Source organism: Narcine bancroftii, chromosome 4 (assembly GCF_036971445.1).
Source record: "Narcine bancroftii isolate sNarBan1 chromosome 4, sNarBan1.hap1, whole genome shotgun sequence".
In the NCBI taxonomy this organism is placed as follows: domain Eukaryota; kingdom Metazoa; phylum Chordata; class Chondrichthyes; order Torpediniformes; family Narcinidae; genus Narcine; species Narcine bancroftii.
In genome coordinates this window covers 94,862,781-94,879,479 of record NC_091472.1, presented here as the reverse complement: position 1 = coordinate 94,879,479, position 16,699 = coordinate 94,862,781, and the positions used below count along the sequence as shown (strand labels likewise).

At 38.3% G+C, this 16,699-nt stretch overlaps 1 protein-coding gene across 1 annotated transcript in view; it reads left to right on the top strand.

Moving 5' to 3' along the window:
* Window positions 1–16,699, top strand: part of map3k4 (mitogen-activated protein kinase kinase kinase 4) — a 253,090-nt gene that overhangs the window by 129,103 nt on the left and 107,288 nt on the right. The window contains exon 3 of the mRNA XM_069932041.1: window positions 914–2,295. Coding sequence (XP_069788142.1) covers window positions 914–2,295 — 1,382 coding nt within the window. The remainder of the gene's footprint in view (window positions 1–913; window positions 2,296–16,699) is intronic.

Below are 16,699 nucleotides of genomic sequence, written 5' to 3'. Positions count from 1 at the left end.
ATTTATAAAAGGGACTGATGGTATGCCAGGTGTTGGGTTTGTCGCTCCTAGGATCTCATCCTGTACAGTATGAGTATACTGTAGTCCATTAGCCTTTAAAATGAATTGCTGACATGCAGTAAACCATCCCCCTCAAAAAAATCAAAACATCATGGTTATACATTTAACTCAGCTGCTCCACTGCAGACTCAACTCCAGCATCTGCAGACTTTTTTGTATGACTAGGTTAGTTGGTCACATGGGTGTATTTGGCCGGTGGGCCAGAAGGGCCTATTACCATACTGTATTTCAAAATCTAGAAAAAGCCTGCCTGAGTATAAGAGGCATAATTTGTTGAGCATTCTGTGATTTTTTTTGAAGTAATGATGGGCTTAAGTATTTACCATTGTGATGATTTAATTGGAAGCACCTGAAGATTATGAAGACTAATTTCTAAGTCTGGTTTGGAAACTAAACATTTCAGAAGAAAACGTTGAATTGGGAAAGTTGCATCTTATTAATGATGTCAACAATTACCTGCCAAGAATTTAGTGATGTTCTTCATCACTGATATTTTTCAATCATGAAGTAGATTTCTTTTCAACTATTACTTATTTCCATCATTTATACTGGGTATTGGTTTATATGTCAACTTTGGATCATAACAATTCATTAACATAATATTAAAATGACATATATTGAAATTGTATATTATGAGAACAAATTTCTTTTAAAAAAGATAGCTAAGACCTTACATGACCTGAATAATGTTTAATGTTGTTGGGCATTACTGCTTGAATTACTGTCTGGCATATGTAACAATCTTCTAATGAAGAGGTGAAGCAATTGGTCTGAGTCTTTCTAGGGATGTTGATCTGCTTTTCATACGGATTGGAGGAGATTTTTCAGTAACTTTTCTTCATTTAAATTTCAGATAAGGTGACTCTACCAAAGCATTCGGCATCTAAAGACAAGACCATTGAAAATGTGGCAGTATTCAGTGACAAGCAAGAAAGAAAACTACGGTCTAATATGCGAACTACAGAAAGAGATCACAAGAAGACAGTGCAATGTGCATTTATGCTGGATCCTATTACTGGATCCTCTGCAAAGAATTCAATTCCTAATAAGCCTTACCTCTGCCTCAGCTGCAGTAACCCCAATCCTTCTGTATCTATGCCCCTTAGTCGACCCACACGACAGACTTCCAGAACAGATTGTCCAGCTGACCGTTTGAAATTTTTTGAAACTTTGCGATTACTACTTAAGCTTACCTCAGTTTCTAAACGAAAAGAGAAAGAGCAGAGAGGACAGGAAAATACCTCATATGAATGGGGGAACAGAACAAATGAACTTATCTGGCTGGAGCTGCAAGCTTGGCATGCAAGTCGTAGCATTAGTGACCAAGATGTTTACCTGTACACAGCACGCCAGGCAGTCCCTGACATTATTAATGATATATTGAACTTTAAAGTAGATTATGGAAGCCTTGGTGCTAGTAAAGATGGTAGTAATGCTGATGCTGCTGGAGTGGATGATATTTTTGAACAGACAACTGACTGTATTAGAACTTCAGGAATGCACGTCTTTTGTCATGGTGATTGTCAGGAACACCTCCAGTGTCAGAGGATAGCATTTGAGCAGGTGAAAAGTATTATGGAGCTGCTAGAGTCTGTGGAAGCACTTTACCCATCGTTGCAGGCACTTCAGAAGGACTATGAAAGGTATGCTGCAAAAGACTTTCAGAGCAGAGTGCAGGCACTCTGTTTATGGTTAAATATAACTAAGGACTTGAACCAGAAATTGAACTTGATGAGAACTGTTTTGGGCATTGAGAAATTACCAAACATTGGCTGGCCAGTGTTTGAAATTCCATCTCCTCGACCTTCCGGAGCAAGTGACCCAGAGGAGGAAGGAGATGATGGCAAAAATCACTTAGAGACTTGCACCCTGGAAAATGAAGTGCAAAAAGGGCATGAAGATGAAGACACTGGGTCAGATAATGAAAGAGAGCACAATTCTCATATGCACAAAGAAGAGGTACATGTTCACTTTCAGCCTTTGGATATTTTCCCAAAGAAGTATGAGAGATTAGTCTCTGAAGATGAGACGTCCTCCATGGGAAATCTGGCCTCTGAGTATTCACCTGATTCTAGTTTCAACAGAAATTGTCAGATGTCTATTTATAGACCTTTTGTTGATAAAGCACTGAAACAAATGGGACTGAGGAAGCTTATAATGAGGCTTCACAAGTTAATGGATGGGTCTCTACAAAGAGCACGAGTAGCACTGGAAAAAGATGTTAGTACACTGGAGGTAAGAGCTCTGATGAACAGCATCACTTCTGAGATTTTTCACAACTTCAAAGATGTTGCCTTTTTTTTTACTGTTTGATCCCTCCTTTTTAATGATCATTATTTTAAACATAGTAGCTTCTTCAGACATTGTAATTTGCTCACACTGGTACCAGAATTAGTCGTAGAATTGTACAGCTTGGAAACAGGCCATATGGTCCACCACATTCATGTTGACCAGTGGGCATCTTTATGCATTCATCCCGTCTTCCACCACTTGGCCGTGGCATGCTCAGCTTGGGTGATTCAAGTGCTAACCTAGACATTTAACATTTTGAGTCAATGATCTATCAACTGAATAGTGAAAAGTTAGGAGTTTATGTAAGCCAGGGAAAGAAAGTGAAGGGGTAGAGAATGCATAATGAGGAAAGACCATAGAACCGTAGAACAATTACAGCACAGAAACAGGCTTCTTTGGGCCTGCCAAACCATTTTATTTGGCCTAGTCCCACTGACCTGCGCCCAGTCCATAGCCCTCCATATTTTTCCCATCCAAATTCTTCTTTCATGTTAAAATTGAGCCCATATTTACCACTTCAGCTGGCAGCTTATTCCACACTCCCACCACTCTCTGTGTGAAGAATTTCCCCCTCATGTTCCCTTTTACCCTTAACCCATGTCCTCTGATTTGTATCTCACCTACCCTCAGTGACAAAAGCCTATCTGCATTTACTCTGTCTATCCCTCTCATAATTTTAAATACCTCTATCAAATCTCCTCTTTTAGATTAGAGGTAGTGTGACCACATTTTCTGGATGATAAAAAGGAATGTGTGCAGGGCCTCAACTGGGAGGGATTAAGCCATACTGACTTGCAGAATCTATTTGGAGGAACTTCTCATTTATTTTGGCACTGTGGATGTGATGGGGCAAGCCAGTTTTTGACCACCCACTTGGACATACATGAATTAAATGGTTTTTAACGATAACCCAGGTGTTGGAGGAAAATCTCAAAACTGCTATTGTTTGGCACCAAAACCCGCTCTGTACTTTGTAAACACAAACAGACCCACAAGAATAGTTCATAGATAAGTTTCTTAAGTCATGGACTCCTTGTGGATCTGAGTAAGATAGTCCAAAGTTGTCATCGTTTCTAATCATTTTGCAATGGGAATCCATTTGAACAAGCTGCATCAAATTGTGGCAGCAGAATAACATTGCCATTGATTTCAATGGAGGGACGGACAGCTTGGAGGAATGTGGGGCAGTAGCAGTAGATAAAGAAATCTTTTGTCAAATTCATTGTATGCTATTGCACATTTTAAGTGAAATGTTTTGTTGTCTGCTTTAATTTTTATATTTTTAAAGCTTTTGTATGTTTCTTGTTACGAGCCCAAAGGACCCCAAAACCCAGCAGTAATAGACATTCACCAAGACAAATAGTTACTTAAACAAAAGTTGTTTTTAATTATCTTTAAACATGAAAACAGAATCAAATGAACTTATCTCTATTAACTTAACTAACCCAAATTAACCCCCTTCTAATTCTAAGTACACGTGTATGATGTGTGTGTAAATTTAAGAAAAGTTCGTTGGTTCACAGTTCAGTCTCACTTCTCATTCTTCCAAGTTCACTGGTTGCAGGCAATTTTTATACTGTGCACAGAATTTAACATCTATAAAGTTCACCAGGCTTTGGTGCTCAAAAGGTAAATGTTACCGCTCAGCAAGGTTTTCGTAGGGTTTGCAGAGAGAGATTTGTTGTTCCAGGATTTCCACAGCTATCACCATTAGTCACCTCAATGTCTCGCTGATGAAACTTGCCCCATCAGGGTTCTCCAGGTGATAACCTCTTTCTTTCAGGCTACCACAGAGGAGTTCCTTTCTGTTCCACTTATTTGAAGAGAAACATCAGACACATAGCACTCACAGCCATCTGCCACTCTGGAGTTTTCTGTTTCCAACACGCTTCTCCTGACTTGTACTGTTCAGCTGCTTTCAGTGACACACGCACTAGCTGAGAGAGCTTGTTTCACCTCTCCTTCCCATCCCCCCTTTCTTTCTCTCTCTCTCTCTCTCTCTCTCTCTCTCTCTCTCTCTCCAACTTCCAACTGCTAAAAAGCCCATGTGACTCTCTTACTTGCAAAAACCCCCCACTTTCTTCAGCAAACAACAGGAGTTATCCTTCTTGGTCAAGCTGTTGTCTTAGGTAAACAAAACTCAGGAGTGACCTTTCTATGAGCACTTTGTAGAAACGTCAGAAGCCTTGTAAATAGCCAAAGTGTCTCCAGTCCAAACAATAGTCTATTCATTTTATGATCTCATTTCAATTAGCACTTACTTGTGAAATGTGCATTCTCCATAGTTTCTGTAAAGTCCACTAAATATGAATTCTTCAGTATTTCAAATGAGATCTTTCTTAAAATGTGTGTATGTATGTAACCTATGCTAATTTTACCAAATTCTCCCAATATTTATCTACTCCATTACATTCTTAATGTCAAAACTTTATAAGCATGTGTTTTAATAATTTGGGCTAAGGTCTGGCAAATTTGGTATGAAATGATGCATACAAAGCAGGTTGAAACTTTGCTCCACTTGGTGGTGATTGTGTGTAACTTTCTGCTAGCCACACGTTGTTGGCCAGAAGGAGCTCTGCAACAAATGTTTTCTCAATGGCAAAGAGTGTGGAATGAAGACTGGAACTTTGATAGTTGTGACTATCCTATTGGTGATAGGATATAAGACTGGGATGTGAGAATGTGGACTGATGGTAGTATGATTTCAATATCTAAAGGGATCAAGAAATAAAAGAGAACGTCTCTTGCAGGATTAGCATTTGTTTCCCATCTTTAATTGCTCTTTACACATGACGCGAGTCACTTTTAAAAAAGATTCTTGCTGTACCAAAGCCCAGCATGGAGATAATAGACTGAATGGCCTCCCAGGTGTGTGTTATATTACTTCTGTCCTATTTGGAGAATGTGATCTTGCATTGCTGTTGGGCAGGAGGCTCAGGATTTGAACTCTGGTTAAGAGGTGATGTGCTTCCCAATCAAGATGAAGTTTGCAGATATATAGAATCCCTATTATCTGGATTCAATCAACTGGACACTCAAATAGCCGGCAAAAAAAAAGTTGAGAAAATAAATAAATAGAAATTTCAAATAAATAAGACTGGGTGGATGGAACCTGTGGGGGAGTGCTGAAACTTTGTTGGACACGCCCAGCTCTTTAATGTGCGCTGACTCTTTTCACTGATGCCACTTGCCTGGAGGTGAGTCGAATTGTCACCACGAGGAAGGTGCTCATGTAAAAGTAAATATTCTTCTAACCAACATACAACCACTTGGTGAAGATGGGAGCAAACATTCAGCCAATGGAGCACTTTGGTCGTGCCCAGCCCACAGCAGCTGTTTGACTAAAGTTTCAATAAAGTTAAGTTGGAATGAAATGGCGTCACCCAGGATGAAGTGTCTCCCTATCCATGCCTAGTAAGAGTCTTTATTAATATTGGGTATATTAGTAAGGCTTTATCAGTAAACTTTGGGGAAGAGTGTTAATAATGATGGTGGCACAGTTAGCATAGCAGTTAGGATAGCACTGTTACAGCGCCACCAACTGGGGTTCCAATTTAAATTTTGTCAGCTATGGGAATTACCTGATTAAGGAGAACTTTATATAATTAAAAACAATACTGATTTTTTTTTCTCAAATTTCTTTACATTTTGCACCATCTTTTGTCTTTTTAAACAGTTTATTCTTTAGGCATTGGAAGAGTGAATCTCAAGTCAACCGGAAAATTTGCCTAGCCGACAACTGTGATTCCCCCTAAGTGCTGGATAATGGGGATTTTACTGTATTAATATTCATCTGTATCTGCTGCCTTTTACCTCAATGGCAAAGCTGGCAGCTTTCTAACATCCAACTGAATTTGTAGAAAGTTGCTGGAATCCGTCATGATGGTTTACATTGCAGCTATGAAACCTTAGTGATAGTTGGAGTTCCAGTCAAGCTGTTGTTTTATCACAGATGTTTTAAAGTAATGGAGTTGTATAGCATGGAAACAGGTTGTTCGTTCTTCAGTGGAGTTGAAGCTTCTCTCATCCAAGCAATAATAATCTATGGAAAAACAAATTTTGTCTCTTTTTTAGGGTATTTCATAAAGCTTATTGACAATGAAGTGTTTTTGGCAGTTCATTCTTGCATTTTAGGAAATGGAGTAATCAGTTTGTGCTCAGTAAATTTGCACAAACAGAAATATGAAAATAAGACCATAAGAGCAAAATAAGCCATTTGTCCTATAAAGTCAACCATGCCATTCCATCAAGGCTGATTTACTATCCTTTTCAACCTCATTCTCCTACCTTCTCCTCCCTCTAACCCTTGATTTCCTTCCTAATCATCCTATCTACGAATCTTATACCCAATGGTTTGGCCCCCACAACTCTCGGTGGCAATGAATTCCATACATTCACCACCCTCTGAGAAATAAATTCCTCCTCATCGGGACTTTTTTGAATGCTGAGGCTCTGTCCTCTGGTTCCAGACTTCCCCACCATAGGAAACATCCTCACCATGTCTACTCTGTCCAGGCCTTTCACTGTTTGATAGGTTTCAGTGAGATCCCCACTCATTCTTTTAAACTCCAATGAGTACAGCCCCAATTGATCCTCATGAATATCCCTTTCATTCCAGGAATCATGGGAACCTTGTCTAGACCATCTCCAGAAAATGAGCAGATAATGTTCAGTCTGAGGAGAATTTCATGCTGAAATTCAAGAGTGGATGAGGTCTTATACAGTCATTTAATTATCGCTAACCGTGCTTATCCCTTAAAACCAATTGACTTGGATTTTACTGGGGCTTTTGTTCACACACATGGATCAAATGTTGCTATGCCTCACTCCTGGACTTGAACTCTTTTATCTATGTTTGGACAAGGCTGTAAAGAGGTGGATGATTCAGATGGATTCCAGACTGAAACTGGTCCTGTAAGTTATTAATGAATTAATTTCCAGATAGCTGAAGTTATAGTCACTGATGCCAAAACAAAAAACAGTGATACTCAAAGCCAGAATTAGAGAGGTGCTTACCTTCAAAGGTTGGAAGAGATTACAGAGGAGGAATTGAGGAATCATGGAGGAATTTATCCTTCAGGACCTGAATTTTAAAATTGAAGTGGTTGGGACTAGGCTGCATTGTAGGTCATAAGCATGCACAATGTGTGCTTGGGATGATGTGCTTCAGGATGCTGATGGCAAAGGTTTGGATGAGATTATGAATAAAGGTGCAAGATGGGATATTAACCAGAGAGCAATAAATAATAACAATAGACAAGATTAAAAGGTGGAGATTGCTGAACTTACTGAAGATGGATATTCCAGGAAAGAAAGGGGTAGTCAATTAAATATTTTAAAAAGTAAAAATGCAGGTGCCTGAAAACTGGTTTTAATGCAAACCTTGTCATAGTACTGTCTCTCAGAACAGATGCAATGGATGTTTTCAAAAATTAAAGGGTTTTGATTGTATATATGGACAGAATTAGATTTTCATGTGAAACTTTATTGTAATCTGAAAGATGGTTAAGTAGTTTCACTAAAACTGTTCAAAAGAATTAGATATATATGAAAAATATTTGGGATGTATGGAAAGTATAGAGAGTGGGATTAATTGCTGTCACTTTCTAGTAGTAGGAAGCTCAGAATTCTTTTTGTATTGTGTTTTTTTATTAATATTTGAGTGGTAGTTATCTTTATTACATGTGTTTCTGTTTCTTGTAACATCTCTTTGCGTGTTATTTTTCACTGTTTGATAGTTGTAAAAAGTAAAAGTGTAGTTTTGTTTGGAAACTTTTGTCTTGCATATTCCCAACAGTGTTGTTTAACAAGAACAAAGATAGAGGAATTTTTCCACCAGATGTATCTCTTAATGTTTTTCCCAAGTCCTTTAGCCAGAGGATGCATTTGCCACCTTCAGGAGTTTGCATCCATTACCCAAACGATGGACTTCAGATGTGTGTGACAAAACTTTGGATTTACATTGGGCCAAAATGGGGGGGGGGGGAAGGAGACACATTGACATTTTAAGCCACATATATTTTTCTCTGTTCTGACTTCTGTGGATCGAAAAGGTTAATCAAAAAAATTGAAATTATATAGTAAATTATTTTAACAATTATGATAAGTGCAAAAGATCTCCAACCAGTAACATTAATCTCCAGAAGAGATCACTATCTAAAAGTTGTTTTAAAATGTGGTTCAGTATAGACAAGCACAAATTGAATTGATATCCAGTGACAAAATATCCAAGAGTGTTTAAATATTTTGTGGTAGTCATGAAAACAGCAGCAACTGTTAATGGAATTATGCAGCAGAAATAGAAATTGGGTTACAATGTAATCTGCTAAATTGTTTTGCAGAAAGAAATTTTTCGGAAGCAATAACATTAATTATCCAGGACAAGGCTATAAATTTCTGAGATTTTTAATGTGATATAGGTAGAAGCTTCATGTTAAAGTGGCATCAGCATTTGTGTCTATGAGCTGCAAGATAGTGGCAATCGTATGGAACCTGCATTTTGTGTTGTATTACCTTGACTGGCTGACAAGTAGAGATAGATAAGAAGTGAGAGAAAAAGGATGCAGATGGAGCAGGGGAGGGAAGGCTGGAACGTAGGTGAGGCAGCTGTGCTTTGGACCTGGAAAGGTGCTCTAGGTTGTTTTAGTTAGCAGGTACTAACTCAACATTTTCTTACAGCAAGTACAACTGTTTAAACCTGTCATCTTAAAAATAGTGGATCTAGAATTCTGTCTTGTCTTCAAATGCACAGGTTCCTTCTACTTTGAAATTAGGGACTTGCATGTTGGAGGCAATGAACAATTATTTGAGCAAATTGCTGCATTCTGCCCCAGATTCTAGCAGATGCCGTAAAATATTCTGAAGATGCAGAATAGAAATGTTGACTTAATGCAGTTATAAAATTTAATGGTAGCTACTTGTTACATTTAGGTTACACTGTTTGAAAGCTGGGAGTCTAATTCACTCTTCATTGGATTTCTCTTCAGCTGGATCCTGGTCATCTGCCATAGTTATTCTTTCCTATATACTGTTTCCTGTGAATCAGTGTAAACGTGCAACAACAGGAACTTAAACAGCACTTTAAAAGATTGCTTCAGGCAGATCTGTTTTATGTAAAAACAAGATCAGTTTTTCTCATTGATAGTGTGGGGAAAAAAAGTTGTGAGTCAGTATAGAGAACAACATAATTTTTACCAATACTGTTATTGTTGAGGTAAGTTTTTTTTTATTTTGAAACTAATATAAGTGTAAATATTGATTACTCAGATGAAATAATGCAAGTGATTTCTCAAAACTTTTCTTTTGCAGGCAACCACTCAAAAACAGGTTAATGAAGTTTCATATTTAAATAAATTTAAGAATTGCAGAGGTCTTTAGTGCTTTGAATTCTAATTTAATACAGTAAAGCCCCTGGTATTTGGCACCTATAAGGATTGGCAAATGCTAAATTAGTGAATTTTCCGGTGATTTGAGATTGTGTGTTGCTTGATTGGCGATCTAATGGTGAGGCCCAGTAATTTAAAATTTCCATATTCAATTCCATATTTTTTATGTATTTATTTTTCACAATTTTTTTGGGGTTACTTGTGGCTGCCAGTTGCTTGAATTCTGGTTTTACTGTACTTTTATAATTTTCACACTTGTGTGCTCATTATACTTTGAGATGTTCATATTACATGTGATCAAGAAGATAAAGAACTATAAAAGCCCATGAAATTTCTGCAACTTCCTAGACTTCAATAGGCCACATTGTATGTGACAAAAAACATTTTGAGTTTCCCCTAGATCCCTCATTATTCCTCCTCCCATCCCTCATTTTTATGCTGGTTATCCCTCCTTTGTCTTTAAAAAGGGGCCCAACTCAAAATATTGATTGTCCATTTCTCTCATGGATGCTCCTTGACCCACCATATCCCTCTCTTTTCAAAATAGGTGATTTTGGATTGATTGAAGTGATGCATATTTTATTTTTTTTATCAGTATTATTTTCATATTTAAAACGGTAATTGGAGCCTATAATTCTAAGGCATTTACAGCACAGAAACTAGCTATAGCAAATACTCCCACATATGCATGCTTTGCACAGCCTTGAGTTTTTTTTCCCATCTAATTCTTTCAACATATTCTCTTTATTCACCCACACTCAAATTTATTTATGCTTTTGGTCTCGGATACTTTCTGAGAATGTGTTGTTATGGACCTTGGGCAGCTTTAATTTTGGACCAGGGATAGGACTCAATATGCATCGGGAGAGAGAGGAGCATGCGCTGCAGGAAGCACCAAAGCAGTCTGCTGAGAAAATGAGCAGCTGCTTGGAGCATGAGAGCCACACGCTGGAAGAATTGACAGCTGTCAGGACCGCAAGAGTCCCGTCCAGAAGCTGGTGGGCTTGTGGAGAGCACGCCCACTGTTGTCAACCCATCTCCAACAATCAGCAGAGCTGAAGGCGTGTGCTGGGGTAGTTGAAGAGCCCAGCGTGCTGAGTTTTGAATAGTCGGATGGCGGTTAGTCAGATGGTCGGTCTGTGTGTGGGTGCTCACCCAGCAGCTTCAGCAGGCAGGAGGCTGAATTGCTTCGTTTACAGGTGCCAGCACTGCCGTGAGCAACTGTCTGTCAGTGTGCTAACCCAGCAGTTTCATTTAAAAGAAAGAAACTGAGCTGCTTTCTCCATGGGTGCCAGCACTGTTCTGACAGCAGTTTGTAACACTGACTCCCAGAGTGTGTGTGTGTGTGTGTGTGTGTGTGTGTGTGTGTGTGTGTGTGTGTGTGCGCGCGCGCGCGCGCTTCTCTATTCCCTTTCAAAAGGAGGACTTTGTGTGGCAGAAGTCATTTGACAACCCAAGACAGGGTTTTGGAGGAGAAGACTTGTGTGACAGAAGGTCACTTGGCAACCCTAAAAAGGCTTCAGAGGTGTAGACATTGTGTTAGTGATTAGGAGGTCACTGTGTGAAAATTCCCTTGTGAAGAAATTTAAGATGGTCGTTACCACATTAGAAACTCAGGAAAGACTTGTATTCCCCTGCCAAGGTCGTAAGTCTGCAGTCATAACAGTCATCTCCACATCCAAGTAAAAGACCTGTGTGGACCTAAACTAAGAAATCAACTCCTGGAGACCACATCCTGTGGACTGTTTTTTTGACTCACTGACTTGACATGACTGACTTGAGGTTTTGTTTTGGGAGTTTTATTTTGGGCTTGGACTGTAATGGTCTGGGTGGTTATTTTTCCCCACATACACATTATGAATATCTGTTGTATATAGTTGCCACAAAGGCTTATGTTCGGGTGTTATGTTTATTGAGTTAATTCTAATATTGACAATTGTTAATACATTTTGAGTTAAACTTAACCCATCTGTTTATGTATCTCTCAATTGTTGCTGGTGAGGTAGAACAGTGTTTTGTACCTCTTAATTTTGTACCTTTAGATAGGTGTTATCACAGAATTTGACCAATCCACAGAAGAAGATACTAGGCAGGTAGCTAAAAGTTTGGTCAAAGTTGATTTTTAGGGAGTTCCTTAAAGAAAAAGGGGAAGGTTTTTGGTAGGAATTCTGTGTCTTGAAATAGTTGATGTCATACCATGATTACAAAAGAATGAAGATCAGAAAGTTGGAGAGCTGAGAGCTCTTAGAAAGCTCAAGGTGTTTGGGGATAAGGAGTCTGAAGACTGAAATTTTGAAATTTTGCTGGACCAAAAGCCAGAGAATAGTCATGAGTAATGATGGTCATGATTGATCTGGATTTAAGTTGATCCCTGGTGAGGAGAGAAAGCCAACCTGCTGGTCATCAGAAAAGTTAGATCTCGGGTATCAAAGGTATGGATAAAGGCTTCAGCAGTAGAGTGCAAATAAGGCAGAATTAGACTATTATAAAGGGTGAACTATGTGATAGTTGATCATTTTAAAGTTGAATGTTAATTTCATGATAACAATTTGCCATCTGCTACTTATATCTGTGAAAGTGAGAATTGTTGGTGTTGCTACAGTTGTAAATTAGCATTCACAGAAAGTTCTCAGTATGAAGAGATGTGGAGTATTGAAAAGCTGTCATTGATATGTTTAAATTCTGCAGATTTTCATTTCTGCCGTAGTATTGAAATTATCTTTATTAATGTTTCTAAGGTATGTTTTGTCATTTTTATTTTGGAGTTCATGGTGGGTATCTGGGAACAGTGCTGCATCGCAGCTCCAGTGACCAGGTTCAGTCCTGACCATTGGTTCTTTCTGTGTGGAGTATGTACACACTCACTGTCACCATGTGGGTTTCTTCTTGACTCATTCCATATCTCCAAACTTGTGAAGACTACTAAGTTAGTTGGCTATTGTATTTTGGCCTCAGTGAACTTATGAATGATAGAATTGTGGAGAGATTGAGAAAATGTGGAAAATAAAATAGAATCAGCATGAAATTAGTGTAAATGGGCACTTGATGGTCAGTGCAGACTTGATGAGCTGAATAAACCTGCTCTGATGCATTGCTTATTAGTTTGTTGTTTCTCTCATGATTGCAATTCAGAAATTAATTTATACATTTTACTTAAATGCCCTTGTTAAAAATCACAAAATCAAGCACAACACTTGTCTATTTTATAACTGTTTTTCATGAGTATCTGATGTGCGACAGTGGATGCTGAAAGTGTTCCAGACTCCAGAAATTACATACGTGTCATGTTTTCTTTCCTGTACTTTACTGCAACAGTTATTTATCCTTTCATATTTATTATCTCTTTCTTGGCATATTGTGATATTTTTGTATTTCCGGTATTTCAAATGGTGTACCTTGCATGTCTGTTGAGCTACAGCAAGCAAACATTTTGGTGCTTTTGTGCATTGTACATGTACAGTACAACTCTGATTATCCAAAATTGAATTCTCTGAAATCCTCAGATATCAGAAAAAAATTTTTTAATTTCAGATAAATGAGGATATCCAAAACAAATCAGAAATCCTCATTTATCTGAAAAATTTTCAGAGATAAACTGACCGGGGACATCGGGCTCTGGCGTCAGCAGCAGCGATCCCCGGGCTCCCGGCGGCAGCAACAATGGATCCCGGGCTCCTGTCAGCAGTGGGAACCTTGGGGTCCCAGCACTGGCAGCGAGGACCTCAAGCTCCTGGACAGGAGCGGGACCCTCAGGCACCCAGCAAGAGTGGGGAAGTGTCGGCGATTTATGTGGCCAGCATTTTTTTGATGAGAATTAAACATGATTTTAATGCTTAAAAAGTCCTAACTTGTTGTTTGTTGTTGTTTAAACATGGCTACAAGTGATTTGTTGTTGCTTCTGGGCTGTCTTTTAAAAATGACTAGTTCCGGGAAAAAAAGCATTTATCCAAAATAAGCACGATCCCGGCCATTTTGGATAATCGGAAATGCAGTAGATATGGCAATAAACTCTAATTTCATTTCAACATTGAAAAATATATCTTTAGATTGGGGTAAGATTGACAGTATATTTTATCTTTTCATGAATAATTTGAAGGAATTATTTTTTAATGATTGAAATTATTCTTTTTCTGATTATTGTAATAATGCACATTATTCAAGATGAATTGTTTTATTGGCATGTATATAGAGATACAGTGAAAAACTTTATTGAGCATGTTATCCAGGAAAATCAATTTGGATAGCCCAATAATAACAAATAAAACAGCAGTGCATCAGAAAAATGTTGCACTAAGTCAAATGGTGCTGGGTATTTTTTTTTTTCTTTGGCTTGGCTTCGCGGACGAAGATTTATGGAGGGGGTAAAAAGTCCACGTCAGCTGCAGGCTCGTTTGTGGCTGACAAGTCCGATGCGGGACAGGCAGACACGATTGCAGCGGTTGCAAGGGAAAATTTGTTGGTTGGGGTTGGGTGTTGGGTTTTTCCTCCTTTGCCTTTTGTCAGTGAGGTGGGCTCTGCGGTCTTCTTCAAAGGAGGTTGCTGCCCGCCAAACTGTGAGGCGCCAAGATGCACGGTTTGAGGCGTTATCAGCCCACTGGCGGTGGTCAATGTGGCAGGCACCAAGAGATTTCTTTAGGCAGTCCTTGTACCTTTTCTTTGGTGCACCTCTGTCGAAAAAAGTACAGTTTAAAAAAAAGATTGCTGTGGCATCATCTTTTGCCAGTGTGATATACATTTAAGAATCTGATTTTGGCAGAAAAGGAACTGAGTGGTTAGGGTTCTGCCCACCATGGCTGATTATGATTGTTACATACTAAACTACAGACAATGATATCGTCAAAATAATACTTTTTATTATTAATTACATAACACTTCTTACTTAATTCTAAACTTCAACGTAATGTGTGTGTGTGTGTGTGTGTGTGTGTGTGTGTGTGTTAAATCCCAAACCATTGCAGTGCAAGTTTGATTCTGAAAAGATGATTTTAAAGTTCAGACTCAGAAAGCTTTTGTGTTGAAACTCAAATTCTTTACTGCTGTTCAAAAACAATTATGGAGTAAGTCTGAGGCATCAGATTTCTTTAAATTGTTGCTTAAAAGCAATAATGAAGTATTTTGAAACATCAAGTCATCAGACCTCTTTAAAATGAAACAAATTTCTTTTGTAGAGTTGTTTTCAGAGCATTGTTTCTTGGTATGAAAATTTTTCTCTCTCTTGCATGGAGATTTTGGAATCTGTGTTCCACATGATGAATCTGTCCTCTTCCAAAGAGACAGTGAAGTGGCTATTTTCTTCCATGATGATAACCATCTAAAAATGGTTATATTTCAAATGCAAGATCAATTTTTTTTTCATTATCAAAAGTGACCATTTACATGGACACTACGAAGCTGCCCTCTTTATCTTAAATAGAAAGTAAGAAGTGGTCTTTCTCCTTCAAAAGCCGCTTATTCTGTGTTCTCCTTTGACTAGGGGTAACATGCAACAGTACCTTTAATGGTTAATGTATCTTCAATCCTGTAGTCAACTTCCTTTTTGTTTCAAAATATCCCTCACATAACCTCACCACTGATTCTGTTTCATTACTCCAAAAGCATGAATCTTGGCAGGTGGCCTTTTTGAAGTTACTTCACATCCACATGCTAAAAGCATCTCTTCCATAAGTTTGAGTGGATTGGACTCCGATTCTTTTGCACAGCTCAATGAACAAATGGCTTTCTTGCATACTTAGCTGTTTCTCTGCAAACACCTATTGTCTTGTGTTCTCAATGGAGATCAGTCATAAGACTTTTATGACTGTTTGCAGTTTTGAATTAGCAGTTTTTAAGCAAACAGACTTCCAGCAATTGAATTAAGCATTCAGTTCTCATTTTTATTGCTTTGTTTTTCCAAATACTTCGACTACAGAAATTACCTCTATTTCTGAGTTCAACTGTGTGTCTCTATGTGACCCTTTTCCTGCCCACAATTCTCTCACTAAAATATATATTTAATTTTATAATTTAACTTCAAAGATTAATATTAACACATCCATTACAATGATAAATCAAAGAGCAATTGATGAACATTAGTGATATATTACAACTTCCTGTAACCCTTTGCCAAGGATTGTGGAGTTTCCATTCCAAAACTTAAGTCACTGGCTTGAATTTTAACCTATATCTTTGGCCCAAAATGTCATAACTCTGTGGTTCGATTGTGCTTCAGCTCAAAAGGTACAGCTGGTTTATTTACCTTGTCATTTTGTTTTCTTCTCAAGTTTCCTATCCCCTTTGAATTGCTGACCATTGCACTTTTGTTGATCCTATGTTAGCCAACATTTTTAACATTCCTTCTTGTCTTCAAATCTGGAGTTAACACCTCCTTGTTGAAAATTATTGTTGGCTTCTTCATCCTTGCAAATTGTTGGCTCATTTCTAGCTTTAATTTCATGAATGCTTAATGGCAGCAAATCTTTGTAAGATTCAGTTTGCTATCTGTGGTAAAACTCAGACAGATTTGTATCCAATTATTCACACATCCTGATATTTTAACATCTGGGTGGTGAGAATCCTATACCCATCCTTCTTTTAAATTGCCAGCTTCTGTTTCCCATACTCCATTTAAATTTTCTGGGTTCACCACTGAATTACAATTTTTTTATTCAGGAGAATATAGAAATGCTCTGAAATTCTGGAGGTGACCTACTGACCTTAAGATACCTAGCCTTTGACCTGCTGTCAAATGCATTTATGTTACTGGTCTTGTTTGGGGTCCTGGTTAATGGTGAACTCTCCTGCCCCTCTCGCCTGGATTCTGTGGCATTCAGTGTAGTAATGCTGTTAAATGACAAAGGTAAATGACAACACCCTCTCTTTAATAGAACATGGAACATTACAGCAACAGTAAGGGTAGGGAGAGCTAGCCATGCATAAAGAGGAAACGGGTGTCTAAAATAAGCAGGCATCTAGGAATATGAGAA